Source organism: Protopterus annectens, chromosome 2.part0 (assembly GCF_019279795.1).
Source record: "Protopterus annectens isolate FY-2018-M chromosome 2.part0, PAN1.0, whole genome shotgun sequence".
Taxonomy (NCBI): Eukaryota; Metazoa; Chordata; order Ceratodontiformes; family Protopteridae; genus Protopterus; species Protopterus annectens.
This window is the reverse complement of record NC_056728.1, coordinates 39,199,743-39,225,375: the sequence shown is the minus strand read 5'-3', so window position 1 is coordinate 39,225,375 and position 25,633 is coordinate 39,199,743. Positions and strand designations below refer to the sequence as shown.

General features: G+C 40.4%; 1 protein-coding gene across 3 annotated transcripts in view; it reads right to left on the bottom strand.

Annotated features, from left to right (window-relative positions):
• Positions 1 to 25,633, bottom strand: part of COL6A3 (collagen type VI alpha 3 chain) — a 739,239-nt gene that overhangs the window by 348,346 nt on the left and 365,260 nt on the right. For all 3 annotated transcript variants that reach the window (XM_044060522.1, XM_044060523.1, XM_044060525.1), the window contains 2 exons: positions 24,729 to 25,334; positions 8,039 to 8,388 (listed from right to left, as the gene is read on the bottom strand). In XM_044060522.1, the coding sequence (XP_043916457.1) occupies positions 8,039 to 8,388; positions 24,729 to 25,334 (956 nt within the window). The remainder of the gene's footprint in view (positions 1 to 8,038; positions 8,389 to 24,728; positions 25,335 to 25,633) is intronic.

The window sequence follows — 25,633 nt, the reverse complement described above, 5'->3', positions numbered from 1 at the left end:
GTGCATCTATTACTATCTGTCAGTAAGGGGGATAGCATATATATGCATTAACTTTGCAGAGGCACAGTAGCCTACTGTACTGTGGAGGCAGACGCCAAATACACTCTGGATACGCTTATGTATTCCCTAGGGCAAACAGCCTAGTATTGACCTCTACAGCCATATGTTTAAGATTCAGATGCACAATATCTGTTGCTGATAAACTGTTTGCGGGTCTTTATTGCCATAGCTTTCCCTATCTCTATCAACAAATTGTGTATCTGTGGAAGATGTTTGCATATGACAGGGATCCAGTACTTTACTTATGTCTCTGTTGTCATTTAACTGTGTGCACTAGGCAGATTGCTGTATTGTGGGAGGTTCCTGGATTAACACATACAAATGCCAGATATGTGTGGGCAACTGCTGCACTGAGACATGGCCTAAGTGTGTGAGTATGCCCAGTTCACGCTTTACATGGCTTGTTGCCTGACATATGTCTCATTTATCAAAGTGTGTGAGCATGCCCAGTGTGAGCTTTCCATATGTTGAGATCTGGGGTCCACCACATTTGTGGTTATGTGTGCACTTAATCTAGAGATCACATGTACAGTTGTGTGTTGGAAGTCATGTTGTGTTCTTACTGCCCAACTGATTTGTGTCAGAACCTAACAGGGATTATATTGTGCCTGCAGGGTTTCCATGGGATAGTTTGCATACAGTTGTCAACATCCTTTCATACTGACACAACACTGTGCTATTGTATATTGTACTGGTTCAGTACTTTTACTGTGGTGGACAGTATCCTGGGTTTCAGTCCTATCACTGCTTTAAATATTCATAGTGAGCACACCAGACTGGTTAAGGGGCAGATTTGCAGATATGACCATGTTGCATTTTGTTCAGATATGCACAACTTAGACCAGGATTGTCCAACATTGGTAGTGTATTCCACAACTTAGGTGGACAATGACAAACACTAGCAATGTGCCCTAGGCCATATCTACTGCTAGTCAGAGAGTGCATTTGTCCTCCAACACACATTTTAACTAGAGTTTGCCATGACATATTTCAAGGTTAGTGTACTGTGCCTCTGTCAACCAGTGACATACAAGTGATAGCCAGGGTAAACCTGCCATCTCCCATCCACTCATCAAGATTCCTCTGGAAGAGAGTCATTGAGGGACTCTCTGGCTAACCTGTACTGGGAGTTTACTCAAGAGTGGAGGGAGCTTCTGTGTTATGGATCAATCAGTGCAGCATGTCCTATTTATGTCGGTGCTGGGGTTCAGGTCTCATGTGGATAGATCACTAGCATTCAGATTTTACAAGGTGCCGCATGTTCATTGATTCCAGCTTGGACATGGCTTTATACATCAGGCACAGATCACCTCTAGCCAGGCAGTATGGCACTGTGTGGAGCTGCAGTTTGTTTAACCAGGCAACACATGGAATCTGTTAGAGCTTTTAGATCCTCCTGGTGAGGTACTTTTGGGGTCTTTCCAGTTGATGCAGGTGTCTGCCAAGGTACATCCCATAAGGGCCATTGTACACAATTGTGAGGCTGATGATGGATGACTGGAGAGGCACAATGACCTCCCCTGATCTAGATGTGCATACTTTCATGTTTAGGTGGGTATATGGTATGTTTCTGTAACCACTACGGCCACGTGGTTGTCACATGCAAGATATCTCTCAACTTGTGTCCCCAGGTCTCTTATTACTCCTAAAGTACTTCATGGGTTAACACCTATGTGGTAATTGGTGGACACGTACTGTTTTTCCAAAGGGGATGACTATACACTATTCTGCATTTCGCTTGATAACATGGCTGTGGCACCAGTTGTCTGTTTCTATGTGGCCCTTTTGTAGGATGCTTGTGACAGCTGGAGGGTCCGATATGGTGGGCTGTTTGTATTCATCTGCTAACCTGTTCAGACACAGTCCTTCCATGTTGGCCTGTACCTATGGGAATTATATACCAAACAAGAGAGGTCCCATGACTGAGCCTTGTGGGATGCCAGTTGTAGCTAGTTTGTAGTCTGACATGGCTGCAGCATTTCTAACCATGTCAGTTCTGTCCTTGAGCTGGTTTGCAACCCATCTACTTGAATGGGGGTTTATATTTAGGCTGGTGAGCTTATCTGTAATGAACAACTGGGGTATTGTATGGAAGCCTGTAGCAAGGTCCATATAGGCTGTGTGGACCACATTCCCTTCATCAATGGCCTTGGTGCCTGTTTCACATGAGTCATACATGTCTAAGGGGCAGGATCTGCCCTTAAGAAAGCCACACTGGGTAGGTTCCAATGTCTGTAGGTACCCAATATCTTCATTTCTGGGGTCCATGATGATCCTTTCCATAAATTTGCCAAACAAGCTAGTCAGGGTTCTGGGGTGATAGTTTGCAGTATCCATTCAGGCACCACCTTTGTGGAGAGGGACCACTGTTGCTGTACACTGCTCTTTGGGTACATATCCTGTGGTAAGACTGAGAGTGAGCAGTAGTGCTATTTGGTTTTTCATTCTTCTTAAAGTTGTTGTTGGACACAACCCAGGACACCATCTCGTACCATTGATGCTGTGTGGTTTGCTTTGAAGATGCTGGCTGTTACCTAAGCATCTGCAATGTCAGGGGGCCAGCACTCTGCTGGGATAGATAGTTGGCATTTTGGTGGTGGTGGGGAGTTTGCACTGAACCTGTCAGGTTGGATGTTGGCAATGTGTGTGGGTTTGGTGTATTGTTTGTGATATTTGTTCATAGGTTCATAGGTTCATAGGTTCATACTAGGCTATCTGCCCAAGGGCATTTATAAGCCTAGCCCATAGCTATTTGGCTTTCGCCACCCCTTTAGTTTGAATAAAACTATGCCTATTATTTTGCTGTGCCTCTGTCAAGCAGTGACACTGAAGTAATCCCTGGGGTATATCTGCGATCCCCCATCCATTGGTCAAGATTCCTCTTGAACAAGGCCAGCGAGGTGCTCTGCCTCACATGTACCGGGATTTTGTTCCACAGCATAGGGAGTCTCTGGGTGATGAATCTGTCCCGACAGCATGTTCTATTAATAACCGTGTCAAGGTTTAAGTCTCCCGCCCTTGTGGTTCTGAGGGATCTAGATTTTTTGAGGTGAAGCATATTCATCAAATCAGGGTTTGACATGGCCTTATATGTCAGGCACAGGTCACCTCTGAGCAAGCGGTATGAGACTGAATAAAGCTGGAGTTCTTTCAGTCGGGCAGCATAAGACATATTTTTGAGACCCTTTATCCTTTTGGTGAGGAACTTTTGGGGCCTTTCCAGCTGCTGCAGGTGTCTGGTGTAATGCAAAGCATATCTGTGAATTCCCACCAAGGTTCCTACCATCAGTTAAGACAGCTGTGTGATTATCCTTTGTGTCCTGCATAATTTTTATCGTCGTAGGTTCATAGGTTCATACTAGGCTATCTGCCCTGGGCATTTTTAAGCCTAGCCAGACTGTGTGTGGCTTTTGCCACCCCTTGCAATGTGAATATTATGCCCATTTAGGGTTTACTTTACTACACGTGACACAGAGATGGCCCCCAGTGTAAATCTACTATCTCCCATGCACTCAACAAGATTTCTCTTGAAGAGTGTCAGTGTGGAGCTCTGCCTAACATTGACTGGGATTCTGTTCCAGACTGTAGGAAGCCTCTGGGTTGTGAATCTGTCCCTCCAGCACATCCTATTTATTTATGTGTTGAGGTTCAAATCCCTCGGTCTGGTGTCTCTGCTGGATTTGGATTTTCTGAAGTGGAGCATGTCCATTAATTCTGGATTGGACATGGCCTTGTACATGAGGCATACATTGCCTCTGACTGGGCAGTATGCAACTGAATAGAGCTGGGGTTTCTTCAGCCGGGCAGCAGATGACAATTGTTTGAGACCCTTTATCCTCTTGGTGAGGGTATGTTTGGGGTCTTTCTAACTGCTACAGGTGTCAGGTAAGGTGCATCCAACATGGGGCATTGTACTCGATTATGGGCCTGATAAGGGAAGAGTATAGGGGCACAATGACCTCTCTTGATGTAGATGTGCATCCTTTCATGATAAGGTGGCCAATATAGATGGTCTTCCTAGCCACCTTGGCAATGTGAGTGTCACATGAGAGGTTACTGTCCACTTGTGTCCCTAGGTCCCTGATTACTTCTTCCATACATAATGGATTACCACCTATGTGGTAATTTGTGTGTACCTTGTTTGGTATTTGGACCAACATTCATACTCTGAGGTGTCGTCAGGAAGGCTGAGTGGGGTTCCTGTGTTTGGGAGGGTGGTCTGTAGCAGGCTGCAAACTGGGAGGCAGTTTTAGCTGCTGTTACTTGCCTGTGGATAGTCCATGCTGCTTCTTACTGTGGTACCAACCTGGGGGTGTGGTTATCCTTGACAATTATTGATAGCCACCCTCCTATTGTAGTTTGTTCCATGTTTTGGGTCTGTATAGCATGGTTTAAGGTGTAACCTGGTAAGTGTTAGGGTGCTCTTCTGAGCCTTGACCCAGGTTTCTGTTACAGAACAGATATCAACATTCTCCATGCTGAGGAGAGTTTGGACTGCATGCATCTTGCAGTTTAGACTTCTGGCATTGGGTAGCATTACGTCCAGTTTCTTATCCCTTGTGCTACCTATGGAGGTGGGTTTGTGTTTTCAGCCTTACCTATTCAAGGCACAGTGGGGATGACAACAGCCTTTGCCAGTATCCAAACGGCCAGGAGTGATGGGTGCAGGCCATCCCTAGCAGGTGGAGCATCATGTCTTACTCAGCATGTCATCCCAGGCTGACAGGCATTGGATCCCCTTTGACTAACAGCAATACTTCAGCCAATTATTGTAATTGATCTTCTTGTCTTCATATTGTGGCATCATGCTTGGTGAGGGTAGGATATTAGTCAGGGTCATCAAGTTTGCATATACTAGATGGGGTTACATTGCTTAACACATGGCAATCATACCTCAGATGGTGCTGCAGGGCTGCCTATGTTGGATGCACATACTACACTCCCTGTACCTATATGTAAGCAGGTTATGTCAACTTAGGCATCCATTTTACTATATCTATGAGTCAGAGAAAGGTATCATTCCCAGGGTTCCTACTGAGCCAGTGTATGTGCTATGCGTTGCCTCTTTGCCAAGGCCAAGGCATACTGGGCACACCTCCTTCTGCCTACTGGGGCAGGCTCATGGTGTTCCTCCTCCAAGTCACGCTCTGCCTGTGATGGCCTTGGCATTGGTGGGGGGCTGTTTGGCCCAGCTCTATGCTGGTCCTTCTGCAGCTGTTTTCGCATAATCATATTATGTAGCATAGCACATACCATGACAATTTGGGTACATGTAGTTGGTGAGCACTGCAAGGCTCCACCAGATGTGTCCAGGCACCATAACCGTGTCTTGAGCAGCCCAAACACATGCTCGATTACATTTCATGTTTGTGCGTGTGCCTCATTATGGCGTTCTTGTTCAGGTGTGTGCGCATTTCTGATGGGTGTCATCAGCCATGGCTCCAGTGCGTAGCCAGCATCCCCCACTAAGTGACTATGTGGGAGGTCCCCATTGGCAAATGTCTGGTACAGCTGCGTCAGATGCCAGATATGGGAATCATGGTAGCTTCCAGGGCAGCCAGCACACACATTCATTATTATGCCCTGGGCATCACACACAACCTGGCGGTTGATGGAGGGGAAGCCCTTGCGGTTAATGTAGGCCCTACCCCACTCACCAGCTGGTGCCTTGATGCATATATGCGTGCAGTCTATTGCACCCACTACCTCAGGGTATTCCGCTATTTGCTGGAAGAGACGCATATTGCTGGCCAATACCTCACGGGAATTGGGGAAATATACATGATCTCCGACATGTGCTGACATGGCATCCAGGAACTGGTGCAGTACCCTGGATGCTGATGCCTGTGAGATCCCCATCATATCACCAGTTGGTCTCTGGAAGGTACCTGTTGCTAGTATTCTGAGGCCAACACATACCTTGGTTTCCACTGGGATGGGTTCCCCTCTGTTAGTTCTGTGTGTGAGGCGTGGCCTGCATAGCTCAACAATTTGCTGCAGAAGGCCTCTGTCCACTCTATAGCACTCCACTATCTCCAGCTCATGTAACCCCTGGTAGGTGATCCTGGGCCTGTACACTCTTCTCCGTCTCCTCACTGTGGGTTGTCTGGCAGCATTTGCATTGTCACCACCCTCAGCAAGTTGCCTGTCTCCTTATAACAGCTATGGCAGCCCTTAGCATTTTTGGTCTGAGTGAAGCTTTTTCAGTTTTCACTTCTAATAGCTTACTCCTCTGTTGCAGTGTCTCTTGAGAGAAACATACTGCACTGCTGTTTGCAGGGTTTTAAGTGCTGGGCTGGGCTAGTGTTCTGCCTGTGTAATTGCCTGCTTCTGATTGTTTTCACCTGCTAGCTCTGCCAGTATTCCCTGCTAGTGTCCTACTATTTCTCCTGCTTCCTTTTTCCTTTGTTTCCTCAGGGGGGAGCGATGTGCATACAAGCACAAACACGCTCACAGTGGCTAACATGCGCACACACATGCTTACATGGACTAGAATCTGCTTATTCGGGTTAAAACGTGCACACACCAGCGCAAACAGGTTTACAGGTTTTTAAACAGGCTCCTACATGCTTAGTCTGCCTTAGACGTGCGCACTCATGCTTACATGCGCACACTCTGTCTTACTCGTGCCTCCCAGCACGCATGCACGCCCAGCAAGAAACTTTGGTGTTATCCATAGTGTACACCTTCCATTTCTTGGCTTTCCCATGCCTATTTGTTGTTGACACTCCTCTTTCCCTGATGTGTGACTGACATCTTTCACATGCCACTTTGCTCCAATGAGCTTGATTTCTTTCTGACATTCCCCCCTGTGATCTCACCCATCCCCTACTCTGTTACTCCCCCTTATCTAACTCTTACACTACACGGAATGTGCTCATTTGCTATGTGACTGTGAGATTCACTATCCTACCACTCATTTACATAGGATTGCCTACTAATGCTTAGTTACGTGTCTTACACTCAGCTGTCCCCCTTAGCAACCACTACATGGTGGCCATGTTGTTTTCAGTCTGCTATTCCCTGCATTGTACATTCATGCATTGCATAAAACCCACATTTGTGGGTTTAAAACTTTTATTTTTCTGTTTTTTGTAGCGCAGCCCGTTTGCGCGGCACTGCACTACGTTTAAACATCGGCAATCACCGGAAAAAAAAATTTTTATTTGCATCGGGTTACATTGCCAATGGCCACATATTTGGCAATTGGCATGCTGCCTGGTACATATGCACCCTTTATTTAGAGCTCACAAGGCTCCATTGTGTTATTTGCAGAAACGTACTCAGTTGTCAACTGAGTACATTTCTGCAGATAACACGACTCTTACACGGTCTGGTTTCAGCTTCATGGATCGCTAAACTACCTCATTTGCATGCCTTTCGGCTGCAAGTGAGGTAATTAGCATATCCACGCCCTGTCCGTGTAAGAGACATTTTAGCTGGTCTCTTACACGGGAATTCAGGCTGTTCCTGGATCGCTATGGCTGCATGGAGTCTTACACGACTCTTAGACTCTGTGCAAGCCATCGTGAATCCTGGCCAATGTCATAACAAAGAAATGTTTTTCAAATGCAACGTTGCAAGCTGCTAATGGAACTAAATATGAAGTAGTAGAAAAATAAAGCTATGTATTTAGAATTAAATAAAAATACAAATTAAACATATACGTCCTAAATCAATGTTTAATTTTTTTCTCTTGAATGTTATTTTTGTTAGGCAACTAAAGCATCACAGAAGTAATTTAAAGAGGGAGTTTCAGTTTTAAGTGCAATAACATTTAATACTTGCATGAAGTATTAGAAGTGATATGATTTACTAATAAAAAAACTGTAAGTTACTAATTTTAAACATCAGCTCTTAAATCTGGTGTTTCACAAGTACTAATTAGTGCATAGTACTTTCAGGAAATATTGTACCAAGTAGCATTAAATCCTGAATGTTTACTATTAAATTATAAAAATAAAACATATAGACTTACTTTTACACTTTCTGCTGTCCCACTTGTTTTGAACTTATTAAGATAGGCTTCAAAGGTGGCTCTCTTCAGAAAAAATGGACCTCGTCTTTGCAAATCTTGGACACTTTTAAACATTTCTGGCTGATATTCTACAAAGTCAAATCCATCAACTACGGAAGTCCTGCTGTAAGTCAGGAATCCAATCTTTACAGATGGTGCCTGTGTGCCAGTACAGGATATTCTGTGCATGTTGGAAATTTGGTTTAAAATGCCTTCTGTCTTCTTCTCCAAGCCCTTTTGAATGGCAAAGATACTGTCTCCAGTTCTAGCATTACTGACATCAAAACCAACCAGTACTTCCACATTACACACTGAAGAAAAAATGTTTTAACAAATTAGTCATATTCAGCTGCAGGAATCTCTGAAACATAAAACAGTAAACAGAGTCAATAGTTTTGTTGTATTCTTCTTAGTTTATACCTTGCCTTCTACACATATCTTGACGTCTTCTATGCCCAAGATAAAATATTACAGTACTAATAAATATCAAATACTTGTGATAATGGTCCCAAATCCAGCACTGCATCATTCAAAAAAAAATACATCAGAAAATGCCACAAATGTGATATGAAACCCTTTCTAAACATTTTAAACATCTCTAACACATTTTATAAGCACAATATTATATATTTTAAAGACCTATTTAATTAATCTAGACTATATCCTATTTTTGGTGTCCTCAGTTATGAACTTAATTAGTCAATATACCAATATGTCTTTATATGACGTAGTTTTACAGTTAGATAGAGACATTAATATACTATATACTTTTATACTATATTAGCCTAGCTTAATATTACATACCATACATAAATATAAACTACACATGATAGTTATGAATCTAATTAGTCAACACACCAATATGTTTTTATATGATGTAGTCTCACAGTTAGACAGAGACATTAATACACTATATATTTTACGCTATATTAGTCTAGTTTAATATTACATAGTATATTTTAATTATAAGCTACACATGAATTAACTAGTATTTACCTATATATTTATATTCATATTTACATATTTATACACATACCCATTTATAAACATACTTCATTCATATACTTGTTAGCCCATCCATCCATTTATTTATTTATTTATTTATCTACTCATTTTTATATGCATCTATGTGTCCATTATAAAATAAATATTTGCATTTTGATAAATCACAGCATTTTATTAACAAATAAATATATTATACATTTTCACACAGAGTATATAATGTTTTTATATTTATATTTATATATTCATTCATTTATTTATCTATTTATTTGATAAATACTTTGTCTCAAATATGTTTATATAAGCCTACATTATTCAATGAAATAACCATTGACACAGTACAGTCTGATTCTGAACGACACTGCTTCAAATCTAAGGTCTCCTAGAAATGTCTGATCATGGTATTCTGTAATGGATTAATTGTTGTAATTGATTAATTGATTAATTACTTATTTTAATTTTGGCGCCTTTTTACTATCTTTGATTATATAAACTGAAGTTTTAAATGTTAATGTACTGTCTGATGAAGCGTAGTAGTTGCTACGCGAAAGCGCTTACCTTCTAATAAATGTTCTCTTATGCTGAATTCCTCTTGGTCTACGGTCAAGTTTATACTGAGAACTGATGCTGATTTTTTAAAAAACTTCATTTTGGTGATATTGAACTATTTGCTGGATACCTCAGCTGTTTTCAACTGCTTCGTGGTGAGAGAGCCTGGTTTCGTTGTTACATTTTTTTATTAAACCCATAAGTCTGGTATATTGGAGTCATGGTTCCACTACCAAACTTCATTGTTAGACTATAAACAATATCAGTGTTAGACTAATAATAAACTGGCGATTCTCTAAAATGTTATCCGTACCTTAGGAGCAAAGGCATTGTACTCTTGGGCCATTTTTCTCATGAAAGAAAACTCATTCTAATATTACTCACATCTATATCTCCTGACAACATATACCCATTTTCCTCTAATTAAATATGCCAAGCTGTACCTCCTGACTTATCCAAATGCAAAATATACACATTTTTGAAATAAAATGTTTTTTTAAATAACCAGTCTGCTACCCATGGATTACTAAGAAATCCCAACAAAGAAACTACATGCTTATTGATCTGCTTATTGTGTTTCTTTTAACCAAATAATTTCTACTATACATGAAGTTATTGCTATATAACAGTGGTCTTCAACCTTTTTTGCACCATGGACTGGTTTCATGTAACACAATTTTCCAAGGACAGGCCATCACGCGTGCATAATAAGAAAGCAATGCCTAACAGGTTATGTGCTAATGTGTAATTAACACCTGCCCAGGGTTGTTATGAGGCCCAGTGCTGCAGTTCAGGTGTAATATTTAGTGAATGTGTGCAGAAATGACCAAGGTGCTTCCTCTAAAATATTTAAAGTCCTTTGTCCTGTCAATATAATAATAGTAATAATAAGACTAATATCCATATGTTACTGAGTTAGATGCACTGGACATACATACTCCTTTCCATGGTGATCTGAGAGCAATGTCTGATTAAGTGACTTGCTATAGATCACACAGTTAGCAAATATGGGCTGAGGGAATCAAACCCTTTACCCTATGAACTAAGGTTCATTGCTTTAACCCTCTGTGCCAAAAGCCATATTCTGAGTCATCAGTGGACATCCAAAGTAAACAACATCCTTTCTTTCTGATGTTTGGACTCTAGAAATAGAAAGGGAGCTGAACAGATTAATTTAAAGTGAATTCTGATACCACCTTTGGCATGAAGGAAGGGTTGGTTCTTACGGCACTCCATCCTTATGGAATGTAAGATAAGGTGAATTACAGTATGAGCATGCAACTCAAACACTCTCTCAGCAGAAGACAGTGCAATAAGTAACACAATTTTTCATATAAGTGATTTTAAATCATCTTAATAAGTTTGTTTGAAAGGAAACAGTCAGTTTTTCCAACACAAAATGAACACCCCAGTGAGGTGTCACCTGTTTTCTACAGGGACAAACATGCAATACCTTCTTCAAAAAACTGTCTGAGATAAAGAAGAGAGGGATCCAATAAACGCAGGCAAAAATGTCTGAAAGTTGAATCTTAATAGATGTAGAGGAAAGACCAGAATTTAACAGCTCACATAAATAATGAAGGTCCAAAGTGCCTTAAATGGGCCTCTGGTCGTTTTACAGCTCCAACTAGAAAAGCTCCTCCATTTAGCTAAATAAGATGTCCTACCTAGAAGAATTTTAGCCTCCTTTAATATCTACTGCAGCTTTTCAAAAAATAGGTGGTTAATAGTGATTAGATTTCTATTATCCAGGTCATCAGGTAAATAACTTGCAAGTTGAGTTGAAGTAGATATCCTTTGTCCTGTATAAGTATGTCCATCCTGTTTTGAAGCTTGTGGGAATTTCCCCTTGGCCATTTTCAAGAAAAAGGTGAACTGCTGTTGCCTGGGCTGAAAAGGAGTTACCAGAATTATCTTTAGAGAATAATTTTGGATCTTTAAAATAAGTCTGATTATCAGAGGAAAGGAGGTAAACCACAGTAACATTCATGTCCAAGGAAAAGAGAAGGCATCTGTCCTACAGGTCTTTCGGCAAGGAATACGGAAGCTAAATGAGTTATGAATGGATGCAAACAGGTATACTTTGGGAGTACATCAATCTCCTGGAAGGCTCCTGTGTGCAGCACCTGTATGTAGGAGTCTGCCCTGGTCTTGCTCAGAGTGTGTTCCAAAGTGCTGCATTCTTTTTGAATGTAATTAGCCTGAGAGGACACTCTGCACTAATTAGCTAGCTCTCAGGCTATCATGGCTAGTCTGTATGGAGGATATGGCCTGGTTACCCTCTTGCTTGTTTATGTACCACATGACAGTAGTGTTGTCCATAGGTTCATAGGTATATACTAAGCTAACAACCAGGACCTTTATAAGCCTAACCATGCAATCCAACCCAACTGTGTCCCTGTGCATCATGGGTGTTTATTAGGAGGGGGTATGTTATTTAGGAAGTTCTTAGAGGTTATGTTGGGAGTATGTTGGTTCGGGCATTACTCTGCATCTGTCTATAAGAGACATCAGGGCCAGACTAGGGGCGAACTTTAAATTTACCATTCATTGGTCAAGGTTACACTTAAGTATGTCTAGGGATGGGCTTTGCTTTTTTGGATGGGGGAGCCTATTCCAGAGTATGAAGATCCTCTGAGACGCATATCTGACTCACCATCATTATTTATTTATGTCACAAGCAAGAGCCATGATTACCAAATGAAGTCTTGAAGTCCACAGATGATTTAGGTCTTTCAGAGCATTCACTATTGTTGTCATCTCCTTGATGTTTATGTGTTTCCTTCTGAAATTATGATCCTGCAGACCCTACAACTTGAATACTTTGGATACAGCCCCCCCCCACACTTTTGCAAAGTTTTAGGCATCCATAGTTGCAGACTAGGTAAGGAACAGAGGACATTGAAAGACCTGGTATCAGATTCACTTGGGATATCCACCAGTGAAGTTGTTTCTTGACAAAGTTGAGAACAGGGATTTGGAAAGACATTACTGGTGCTGGGTCCAAACTGACTTCAGAAACCACTGAATTTTTCTCATGTTTACTTTGGCTAGACAGACAATAACAATTGTAGAAGCCATGTAAGCTAAACTTTGGAGAATTCCCTTGCTGTTGTCAGAGGTTGTACAGAAACTGAACTAAGGAATTGTTTGTAAAAGGTTACGTTTTCCTTCAGGCAGGAAGGTCATAATTTGCGAGGTGTCTAGCAGGCATCCTAGAAAAATTATTTTGTGAGAAGGAATGAGAGAAGATTTTTTTTTCCAAACTGAGCTGAAAGCCTCAATTGTTCAAAACAAGTGCAGATGGCACTATTTCTTTCTTACTCAAGTACAGGGAATTCCATCCCCTTTCTGACGTCAGGAACAGATTTATGATAAAGAAAGAAAGCATCTTTTAAATCCAAGGTTACTAAGAAACACACAGGATGGATCAGTGGAAAGAAAGCTTATACAGTAAGCATTTTGATCTTTCAGTCCTTCATATGAATATTTAGAAAAGGCAGGTCCTAAACAGGTCTCTAGGCTCCCACCTTCCTGGGTACCAGAAATATCTCTGAGTAGAATACTTAACCTTCTTGATTTTCCAGTACACGTTGTATATCCCACTGAGAAAGCATTTAAGAAATGATGATATAACAAGATGGGTTTGATTTTGGGGATGGGATGGAATTCCCTGTACTTGAGTAAGAAAGAAATAGTGCCATCTGCACTTGTTTTGAACAATTCCTAGAATCCAAAAACTTGTTGCAACCAAGTGCTAAAGACACAGATGAAGAGAAAGGTTCTCTGAAAGACTGAGAATGCCAGAGTGAGGAAGGGAAAGCCAAGGAAGGGTTTCATAGTTAGTCATTTTTCTTTGAAACCGAGCTTGAGGAACTCTTCCTTTCTCCTTGGAACTTCCCTGCCACTGTTTTTCTTTCAAAATACTTCTTTCCTAACTTTGGTTGTGTGTGCTTATATTGTTTTTTTATAGAAAGCCCATGGATTGAAAGGAAAATTCTTGTATCTAGAAATGGGGATGGAAAAAACTGCTTTACTCCTTGAATCATTTCCCTCTTTCATCAAATCCCTTCAGAACATCTGCCGTAGAGCAAAACAAAACCTCTTTATCCAGAAGAGCATTAAGAATTTCAGATTTTACATCTGCAAGTAGATTCTGGGTGTGTAACCATGGAAACTGATGCATGACCGCTCCACTAGCTGCAGCTTTATTTACTGCATCAGCAGTATCATAACAGCCCCTCCGGAAGTGTTTGGTAAACTGAGTGATAGAGAAAAGCAATAACAGTAAGGAATTTTGACATGAGCCTGGCAATGGACAGTTCTAAAAGTTAAAATAGAAAAAGCATTAACCTTCTTCCTGAATCTTTCAAAGCTTCTACCGTCCTTATCAGAGGAAACAGGACTGGAAGCACTCAAGTACAGCTAGTGTTTTTGATAAGGAAACAACTGAAGGGTTAGTTCAGGAGTTAAAGAAAATGCACTTATACGATTGAGGGACCTTATTGGGTTTGTCTGATTTAATTTCAGCAGGAGGCTGGAAATCAAGGAAAGAACTAGCATTGGATTAAAGGCCTCCTCAACAGATAAAATTACTTGGGGAACAGGCAAAGCTATGGGGGCATCTACATCTACCTGCAACAGTTCATACTACCACTACTGAGACTCTAGGTTCTCTTTCTGCTCTCATTTAAAAATGTGTTTTATTCTTCCTGTAGTATCTGAGAAGGTTAATTCTTCTACAGATAATCTGAGGAAATCCCCTCTTCAGATTCTGATTCCCAGTTTTCAGGTAAAGGAAACTGGGAATTACAGTATACGTTTACATCCCCTATATCAGAATCTGAGTCTAAGTCTGAATCTAAAGGAGAATGTGTTCTCTTTCTTTTAGGATCCATATGGGTAGAAGAGGCAGACTGAAGGAATTGAAAGGCCTTAACCCTTTTACAAAGGAGAATCATTCCTATTTTGTTTCCTTAGAAGTTGGAGTAGAGGAAACTGAGAGATGTTTTGACTTCAGGGACTTTTTTTCTTAGGAATCTCAGAAAAAGACATGCAGGCAAACATTTGGTCCTCTTCACATGTGCTAGGCACCTCTGCAGTAGCAACACTCTGGAGGATGTCTGTATCCTCCTGTAAACCTCTGAGAAAGCATTGTCCACAATGAAAATACCACCACCCTACAGGATGCGCTGTAAAGTATCAGGTTACCACAGGATTTATACATTCTGAGAAATTCTACAGGACTTGCTGGATAATTTGCTGAACGATCTTAAACTAATTTAAAAGTACAACATGTTACAATACAGAACCCTGGTTATTTTCCTACTGCAATCAATTAATGACACTAAGTAAACTGCAGAAAAACAACACCATAAATGTAACAGGATAAAACTTTAATAATACACAGCTCAATAAGACATCTACCGCATTCACTACCTGATTTAATTCAAACTTGGGCATTAAATGCACCAAAAGACCTTCTGAAACTAATTTCTTACTATTGCCATAAACTGTTTTACTTTACACTACAGAGATGTGTGTGCTATGTTCCCCTTTACTATATTTCTGAATAACTTCTTAACTACTAAACTATATTTATTTGCATTCAGGTGATAGCTAAAAATGGACCATTGTTATTATGGCCCAAACTGCAATCCTTAACAAAAAAGAAAAATAAAAACAAAAACTCAAATTTCTCTTCACTCTTACTGTAAGGAAATCCAGGGCATCAGGGCAATTGATGTGGGCAAAGCAGTACGTACTGCCTGGATCTATGTCAGAATAACAAACAACCAGATTATTGAAACCATGAAGATCAAATCTCAGAACCTCAAACCATCTTCTCCTCTGGAAGCCAGCATCCCAAAACACATGTTTCTACGGGGGGAGCCACCCTGCATCCCCTGTGTGGGGGTCTGTGCCTCCCCCCTGTCTATTATATACTCCAACTCCAAGATTGCTCCACATTGGGGAAAAGGCAAAAACACTGTGTTTTGTGATGCTGGCTTCCAAAAAGGAAATGGGTTTGATGTTCCCAGATTTGATCTTGTCAGTTTCGATAATCTGGGCATTCGATCTTCTGACACAGACCCCATACTACCTAACTTGATCTGTCTATGGCATTTGATATAATACCCCAAGGAGGCATTAACAGACTTATAGAACTAGACATAAACCCCATTATAATGCACTGGATAGCCAACAGGCTCACAGATAGGACCCAGGAGTTTAGGATCGGTGAGCCCACCTCCACAAAGAGGTTGGTCACCAGTGTAGTCACTCAGAGCTCTGTGCTGAGCGCAGTACTCTTTAGTATCTACTTCTTGGAGGTCAAAGAAAAATGTCAAAGGCCGGCTAACCAAGTTCACAGATGACTGCAAGCTCAGAGCCACTGCAGAATCCGACCAAGATGAAAACACCCTGCAGGAAGGTCTAACACAGGCGAATGACTAGTGCCAAAGTCATGGCTTAAAACTTAATGCCAAGAAATGCATTATAGTACCTTTTGAGAAGACAGCCACCCCAGGAAAATACACCACCAATAAAACATCCCGAAGAGTTATCTCATTAGTTAGGGATGTGGGAACTCATGTAGATAGTAACCTAGCCTTTGGCAAACATGTGTCCAAGGTAGTAAGAAAATCCTTCTATGTTGCTCAACTTATAAAGTAAGGACATGGCATCTAGGTCCAGAGAAGTCATCATATCACTTACTCAACTCTAATCATACCCAATATAGAGTACAATGTCCCCTTCAGCATGTACATGACCAGACACATGCAGTAACTGGAATGTCTGCAAAGGTTACTTACAAAAAGAATAAAGGCTGCAAACACAATGCCCTATGTGGATCACCTAAAAACCTCTATACTTGATCTCATACAGACTACTAAGAGGTGACCTATGCCTGGCATACAAGGTATCCTTGAACCCAGCTCTGATGAACCTTTTGCACATCCACCAAAGCAAACAACATCAGAGCTACTACATCCAAAGACTTGAATTTTGCTTATGTCATAAACAGGACATGTTGGAGAGACAGATATTTATTTCAGAGAATTTCCATTCTCTGGAATAGGCTCCTCATCCATGTGAAGCAAAGTCCCTCTCTTACCATATTTAAGCATAAGTTGGACCAGTGGATGGAAAATCATAGATTCACCCTTGTTATGGCACCTATGTCCCTAATGGACAGAGGTAGTCAGTAATTCATGTCAAAGCCAAAATTATTCCCTAAAAATGTCTAAAACATAAAACTTGCAAGTCCCATTTTGGCTGCACATCTAGGTTTATAAAGGTCCTAGTAGTCATTAACCTAGTACACACCTACAAAAATAGGAGCCTATAGAGGCCCACAAATTGAACTTACTGAACTACAGATAAATCTAGATAGGATTAATGATCAGCTAATAGCTTCTTACACAACACTTTTTTTGTCCTCTGGCAAGCACATAAGATTCCTTGGTGTTCAAATGATCTCTTTATCAGCAAAAACTCCATTATTTTAGGAGTCTTCAATAAACTAGGACTCCTATACCTTTAATGTAGGTTATGCCCAAAAATGCCTAGACTTAAGAGCAGTTATCTTGAGCAGATGATAAACAACCTACTAGAGAACACAGCACTGACCAGATTCTTACAAATATGTCTGGTTGTTGTACTACTGTGGTATCTCATTCCCCAGTGAAGTCTGACTAAAAACCTGTGACCTTCTCCTTTAAACTTCCAAAAGCCCTTACAACAAACAACTCTGAATTTAATGACTACAAATCTGTCAATCTCAACCTACTCTCTGATGAAATATCAGAATGCACTTATGAATGTACCCCCCTTCCGCGATATAAACCAAGCTTCACTCATTGATTTCACATGCATAGAAGTAGCAACCCTACTAGAATCATGTATCACAAGAATTTCAAAATCAAATCACCCCGGTAGTCCACAGTCGTAAATAAACTATAAAGCAAACAAAAGAAATTCCTTAAATAATATAGTCCAGATCCAAATCTTCTCTCTTCAAGGATAATATCAAACGTTTTACAGAAAAACTGATCACTATCAGGTTCACTAAAAAAGCCCATGAATTTTGTCTGACCTCTGAACCCAAGGGTAATTAATAAATCTTTCTTTAGCTATGTTACAAAGCTAAGAAACAATACCCTACATTACTCTAAGCTTATTCATAGTGACCTCCTTTTCTAACACAATAGATATCTCAAACCTGAAACTTCTATCCAAAGCCCTGAAATATCAGAATTTCTTACTCCTCCAATTATCTCTAAAGATCATTTAGTGAAAGTTCTAACCCAGACCAAAAATACTTTCTCCATGGGACCACACAAATTACCTGATCGCTTAATTAATATTGTTAAACATGCCCTAGCAGACCCACTCCTTAAATTTTTGAACCCAAGTTTAGCTACTGGTTTTGTCTCTGATGAGTATGCTCTGCAGTGGTGATGCCCTCCATAAAGATGGTCTTACAACTGACCCAAGTAATCACAGCCCTAAATACCTTACAGGCCTCATCAGTAAAGCCATGGAATGTATTCTAACTGACCTCATAAACCAAATCAAGAATCATATTAGACTTTACCTCCAAATAGTTTGGCTTTGTGAAGGGTAGATCCTGTCCACTGAATCTGGTAAACTTTTTTGAAATAGTTAATGAGGATGCAAACAGTGACCCTGCAGTACCTATAAGTGTACCTTGATCTGGCCAAGGCCCTCAACACCATTCCCCATGCTGGCATCATACAGAAGCTAAATGATTTAAAATTTGATGCATATAGGTTCACAGGTTCTTAGGTACTTAGTAGGTTACTGATCCTTGAGGATATTTAGAAGCCTATAGCCAGCCAAACACATTAATTTTAAGTACAAATAACCTGTAGTGGTGCAGCAGTTAGCATTGTCACCTCACGTCAAGAGGTTCTTCGGTTCGATTCTCGGCTGAGGCACCTTCTGTGCAGAATCTGCATGTCCTCTCTGTGACTGAGTGAGTTCTGAATAACCTGCAGTGGTGCAGCAGTTAACGTTGTTGCCTCACAGCAAGAGGTTCTTTGGTTTGATTCTCTGAGCTGAGAGACTTGGGCTGAGGTGCTTTCTGTGCGGAGTCTGCATGTCCTCCCTGCAGTCAAGTGAGTTTTAAAGACATGCAGGTAGGTGCGTGTGTGTGTGTGTGTGTGTGTGTGTGTGTGTGTGTGTGTGTGTGTGTGTGTGTGTGTGTGTGTGTGTGTGTGTCCCTTCTCTGAAGGTTGAGCATCAGGGTGGCAACCTGGCACTGTAAAAACTCTACTGCCAATCAATCTGCAGACTAGTGATCTGCTGCAGTGGCCCATAACTAGAAAAAGCCAAAAAACATTGCTATTTTAAGTACAAATAACCCAGAGATGAGAGCATTTACATGTTGCCTCTATCAATGAGGGACAAGGGTGCTAAACCAGAGTTGAATTTGCAGTTACCTATCCATTCATCTAGATTACATTTGGATAGTGTAAGGAAAGTACTTGGAGTTACATGGAGAGGAAAACGATTCCAAAGAAATAATATCCTATGTAATACATACCTATCCCAACAACATGTTCTGTTTATGTTGCAAAAGAAATTTAGATCTCTTGGGGGGATGTTTATACCCCCACTGGACTTGCAAATGGGCAGTAGGTCTGAAAGGATAGGAATTGTTGAGGTTCTGTATGCGAGGCAGAGACTGCCCCTTAGCAGTCTGAACAACACAGAGAAGAGGGACAAAGCTTTTAGGTGCTCTGCATAATTTTTATGTATTACGGCCCTTACTTTTCTTAGTAAGAAAGTGTTGTGGGCATTTCAGTTGTGTCAAATGTTTGAACATGTACATGCCAAAGGGGGCATTATACTCAATGATCAACCTGATGAGTGTGGAATACAGTGAAATTATGACATCCCTGGACCTGGATGCTATACCCTTAGTAATAAGCTGTGCAATGAAAAGGCACTTTTTTAAATGGTGGATACATGGTGATCGAAGGATAGCTCATTGTCTACATAGGTTTCCAGGGTCCTAACTATTGGATCAGTTTTCAGGTGTGTGTTGTCATTGTGATAGTTACAAGGAACTTTTTGCTTGCCAAAGGACACTGTTACATTTCTTAGCATTCAGTTGTAGCTCATGGTTTTGACACCAACTATTGGTTTGGGAAAAGCCCTCTTGGAGAACATTGGTGTCCAATAGGTATTTATACCCCCACTGTACTTGCAAATGTGTAGTAGGTTTGAAAGGATAGCATCTGTTGAGGCTCTGTAATTGAGGTAGAGATTGCTCCTTAGCAGCCTGTATGACACAGGGAAGAGGAACAAGCTTTTGAGATGGTCTGCATAGTTTTTATGATTAAGGCTCTTAATTTTCTTGTAAGAAAGTGTTGTGGGTATTTGAGTTGTGTCAAATGTTTGGACAGGTACATACTGAAGGGGCAGCATACTAAATGATTACCCTGATTGCATAATACCATGGAATTATCAGATCACTGGACATAGACACCATACACTTAGTAATAAACAGTGCAATGTCAGTTTTCAGGTGTGTGTATTGGCAATGTGATTGTGACAAGGCACGTCTTGCTTGCCAAAAGATACTATTATACATTTCTTGGCATTCAGTTTTAGTCCACAGTTTTGACCCCAGCTATTAGTTTGGGATAAGTCCTCTTGGAGGATCTTGGTGTCCACTGGGGATTTTATGATGGCACCAATTTTATAGCTATCTTCAGTCATGGTAATTCATAAACCCTTGACAGTAGCTTTGGTGTACGAGATGTAATCCCAAATAGGAGTGGCCCAAATACTTAACTATGGGTACACCACAAGCAGTAGGTCTTTTGGAGGAGATAGAGCAGCCCACTCTAATTTCTAGGTTTTGATTTTGAGCCAATCTGCTAGCCAGATAGTTACATAAGGGTTAACATTTAGCTAGGATAGTTTTAGTAAGAAATCTGAGTGATGGATGATGCTTAGCATCTTTACCATGTCTAGATATGCAGTGTATACTGATCTGCTATCATCCATTGCTTCTTTAGTAACCAAGTTAAGTATGCAGGTTCTGCACTTAACTAATATGAACTGGCATGGGCTGAGCATTTGTAAGTTAACTATTTCCTTCTTTATTAATTCTATAATGATTTTTTTCTATAGCCTCATAGATGATGATGCTGGTCAGATATATGGGTCTATAAGTTCCCAGGTCCATTGATGCCCCACCTTAGTGCAAAAGGTTAACAGCTGCTGTCCTCCATTCATCTTTTATAATGCCTGTTTGAAGACTGACATTGAGGAGCCTTTGTGTGTGTGTGTGTGTGTGTGGGGGGGGGGTCTGACAAGTCCTGTTTCAGGATACCATGTAAAAAGTATGCTATCTGGCCTCATGGAAGCAGTGCTCATGGCCTTAGATACTGTTTTGAGGACTTGTTCCTAGGAGATTTGAGTGGGGGATGTAGCTAGATGCATGAAATCTGGGAATGTAGGAGGGGAGAGGGGGTGACGTTACATTTAAATGTATCTTCTAGTAGACTGGTTATGTCCTCTGGGTCTAAATGTCATACCATTTCCTATTAGTTCTGCACAGTGCTAGGCATTGTTTCTAAGGTTTAAAAAAGACATTATGTTTGTACTTTGCCTGGGTGTCAGTTTTTACCGCATATCTGCCTTTGTTTGATTTAATTAGGGTCTGACATTCTCTGTTAAGTTTAACAACATCTTTTTTTGTATAGGTTCGCAGGTTTGTAGGAGACTACTAAGGTAATGACTTAACAGCCCTTACAAGCCTAGCCAATATAACCCGATTTTACCCAGTATATGGCCCCTAAGGACAAGAGGATGGAATGGATTTGTGACTGTGCATTGAGTATCTTACAGACTGCCCCTGTCCATAAGGGACATAAGCACCACCCAATTTGTGATTCCCCAACCAATGATCCAAATTGCATTTAAAGAGGGGCAGGGAAAGACTCTGCTTAATGTGACTAGGAAGCTTGTTCCAAAGAAGGAGCAAATCTGTAAGACACATCTGTCTCTCCATCATGTTTTGTTTGAGTCGGTAAGTAAGTTTAGATCACTAGATCAGGTGACCCTCATGCTGTGTGACTCGCAAATATGTAGTAGCTCCATCAGGGCTGGATTTGTGAGTGCCTTGTAGGTCAGGCATAGGTCACCTGTTAATAGTTGGTGACCTATGCCTATAGTATCTTGAGAATTACATTTATTTTTTACATGCAATGAGTTTTTTTTTTCTTTTATTATGTAGCTTGTTTATATTTAGGTTCCACCATAGTGGTTTATTTTTGAATTTGCCATTGTATTTACTTTAGAAGGGATAAATGCATCTGTGTAGATATTCACATGTAAATAGAATCTGACATAAAATTTGGTAGTAAAGGATTCCACATACACTGTGGAGACATATGTACCAAGTGTTGTTGATTCAGGGGAAATGTGCATTCTAGCTTTGCTGTTATTGATTCAGGGGAAATGTGCATTTTGGCTTTGCCAGCAGACCAAGAACTCAGTTACCTTGTACAGTATAAACACATGACACCATCCAGAGTGAAGGCAGACTTCAGTTACTCAGTGCCAATCCACTGCAAGGCTTCAGAGAGTAAAGTGGTCAGTATATAAAACCTGGTTCACCTGGGATGCAGGCACATCTATAACAGATTCTTTTACAGACTTATAACTGATGATATGCAAGTCAGTTTCCCTAAGTTTTCCAGCCTGTGCCTTCTATGTGAATACTGATTTATACACCAAGCAAGGTTTTCTATCTGATAATAAGCAGATAAGTCTACCATCTTTCTTTCTTACTCAAGTCTGTATACTATCAAAACTAAAGTTCAAGGCAGCTTTTACTGTATTCATCTCAGGCTTATCCTCTAATGCCAACAAAACAAAATCCATGCTGATCACACCCAAGCATTGCTGGCCAACAATGATAATGTTCTTCTAACTCTGTCCCTGACTTGACTCAAAACCAGGTTTTCCCATACCTTGTCATCAGTTTATTTCATCAAAATCCCCATCAAGCAAGTTCACTGAATGGGCAGGAAGATGGCAGCTGAGATTCAGTATAGAGTTAGCTATACAAAGTATTGCGCTTAAGCCACAACAACTCTAGTGTGAGATATCATTTGGGAGGGGGAGTAGAGTTGATGGCAAAATCCCTGGAGAAGGATCTTTGTGGTGTTAGCCACATCTGAAATGAGCCACAAAGAGAATAGTGGGAGGGCAGTAGTTGCATGCATCATAACGCTGGGGTATATACTTATGAGAATAAACCCCATCAGCAAAGAGGCAATGTTTCCACTGTACTAAACCCTGGTCAGACCCCAACTTGAGTACTATGTGAAGTTCTAGAGGCTGCTGTAAAAAATCCAGAGGAAAGCCACGAGAAGGGTGACAGATATCAAGGGGAAAGTATATGATCAGAGACTAGAGGAGACTAGAGATTCCATAAGTAGGTATAAGAAGAGATAACCCAGATTCTTATGGCTGTAAATGATTTTGTCAGGGGGAGATGAATGGGTCATCTTGAAATGAAAGGACAAATAAGCTCAGGGGGCAGATAGCAGGCTCCAATTATTCTCCAGAATTGTAGAAGTACTTCTTCACACAGATGGTTGTGGACCCCCTGTAAGTACCAACTGAGGAGGTGATAGAAACAGAAACAAGGGAGACTTTCAAGATGGCATGGCACAGCAGAGTGAGGGGGATGGAGAAATGGAGATGAGACAGAATGTTAAATGCACTTACATGGCAGAATATACAGGCTGCTTGTTTCTGCACCAGTAGGATAAAACACAATATAACTCTTGATATTCTCTTTTACAATTGAAAATATCTTTGTTTCTAAGAAGTTTCAGCTCTTATTCCAGTGTAGTTGCTGAAATATTTATTATGTCATCACCACAGATAACCACAAAGGACGCTTCACGGAAAACAGTGAATAAACGGTGAATTAACCAATATATTGCACTTAACCCCCAGCCATAGGTTAGATTTTAACCTATGGCTGGGGGTTAAGTGCAATATATTGGTGGTTGTGTGAATCTTGAAACGACTCTGAAGAAGCCAGTTGTACTGGTGAAAGCGCTAAGTCGTTGCTTCTATTCTACAATAAAAGTGGTTAATTCACCGTTTATTCACTGTTTTCCGTGAAGCATCCTTTGTGGTTATCTGTGGTGTTGGTTCTTGTTTTTGTGCCCCTTGTGGGTGATTTTTGTGGTTGCTATTTATTATGTCATGTATGAGGTGTAAAGTCTTTGTAAGTCAAATGAGAGGTACAGTTGGAGACTTGAAAACATATGGTAGAGATATGTCAACCTAGACAGTCAGTCTTTACCTCATCAGCAGTCAACCTTATTAGATTTGTGTGCTTTGAGCAGGTAGCAGAGCAGCAAGTCTATGAGTCTGCCATTTGCAGATTGTGAAGGTAAAAGGTAAATATACAATGGTAAAGATGATAGTAGAACACACGGGTCAAACATAGGCTGACCCAACAGACTCAAATAAGTAAACTGATCAGAATCAACTAGGCAGAGAACTAAAGGAAACCAAATGTTACTTCTTTTTCTGTTTTGTTTCTTTATTTTTTATATCCAAAGGTTAATTGCACTGTTAAATATACAATAGGTATACTGTAATCCAATGCAATGGTAGTTGTCTGGCTCTCTTATTTGTACTGTGTAATATTATGCCAGTTTTACTCCCTGACTGTCATTTACTCCTCCCTGCTTTTAATCTCCGTTTCCATATTTGAAAACAACTCAACTTAAGTAAATATTACAACACAAAGTGAAATCCATGTACCCATCCACAACCCTATTTTCCCATTTTTTCACATGAGGTCGGGGTGTTAGATGAAGTAAAATTAATAACAAAATTTTGAACTGCTCTGATGGTTTTAGAGAAAAATGAAATAAGCATGCAGTGTTTGCACTTTCAGTATTTCCAAATTATGTTACAATAATTAGACTGTGTTACATTATTTAACATCCATGTATCAAGTTAGCAATTTTATTATTCTAAATGTAAACAGAAATGGCATGGCTTGGAATATAATTCAGTTACTTACTTTTTGATGGTTCAGGAACACCTGGACATAATCCGCCTTTCATACTAGCTGCCAGAGTGACTAAAATCTGTTCATTAAGTTCAGATAGACCCTTGACTTGAGGATCACGGAAAGCTGTGGCACTCTCACTAGCAAGACCTGTCACCTCTTCCATGTCCGCATTCTTTACCCCCACAGCAAATACACGGACCCCTTTATTTTTCAGTGCTAGAGCTGCTGTCTTGCCGTCATCAGCAGAATTGCCTCCAGTTACGATGAACGCAATCTGTGGTACATTCTTTCTATTACCAGCTGATTCAACAAAATGATTCTCTAGAACATGTTTAAGAGCAAGTCCTGTATTCAGAGTCCGACCGCCCATGTATTGAGACTTTTCCATTCTGTCTAATATATCCTGTTTGGACGGGTATGTTTTAAAGAAGAACTGATCATCTACATCTGTGTTGTACAGCACCATTCCAACCCTGATGTCATCTGGAGGGTCCTCATAAATGTTTTCAAGTATGCCATATACAAACTGAATGACCTGATTAAACTCATCTCTTCGGAAGTTTATTGAACTGTCAATGATGAAGACTATGTCAGCAGATTTTGGCAGGAATGTTTCTAAAAAAAAAAAAAAACATTGTATCAGTGTTTATTTAGCAAGGTACTTTAGTTCTGCAAGGCAAAGGCTGTGAAATTTGAAATTATAGGTCATTACTGTTAAAAAGTATCTACAGTTCAAAACTGCAACCAAAATATCCGTGCTAAAGCTGAAATGTAATCCTGATGTACAAAAGATTTCTGGCTGACTACTGGATAGTTCATTTAATGTGTGCCAAGTCCGCGCATGTGTCTATATAGCAAACAAGCTCATCAAGTAAGTAATGGCTAAAAAAAACTACATTGTATGTTTTCTTACT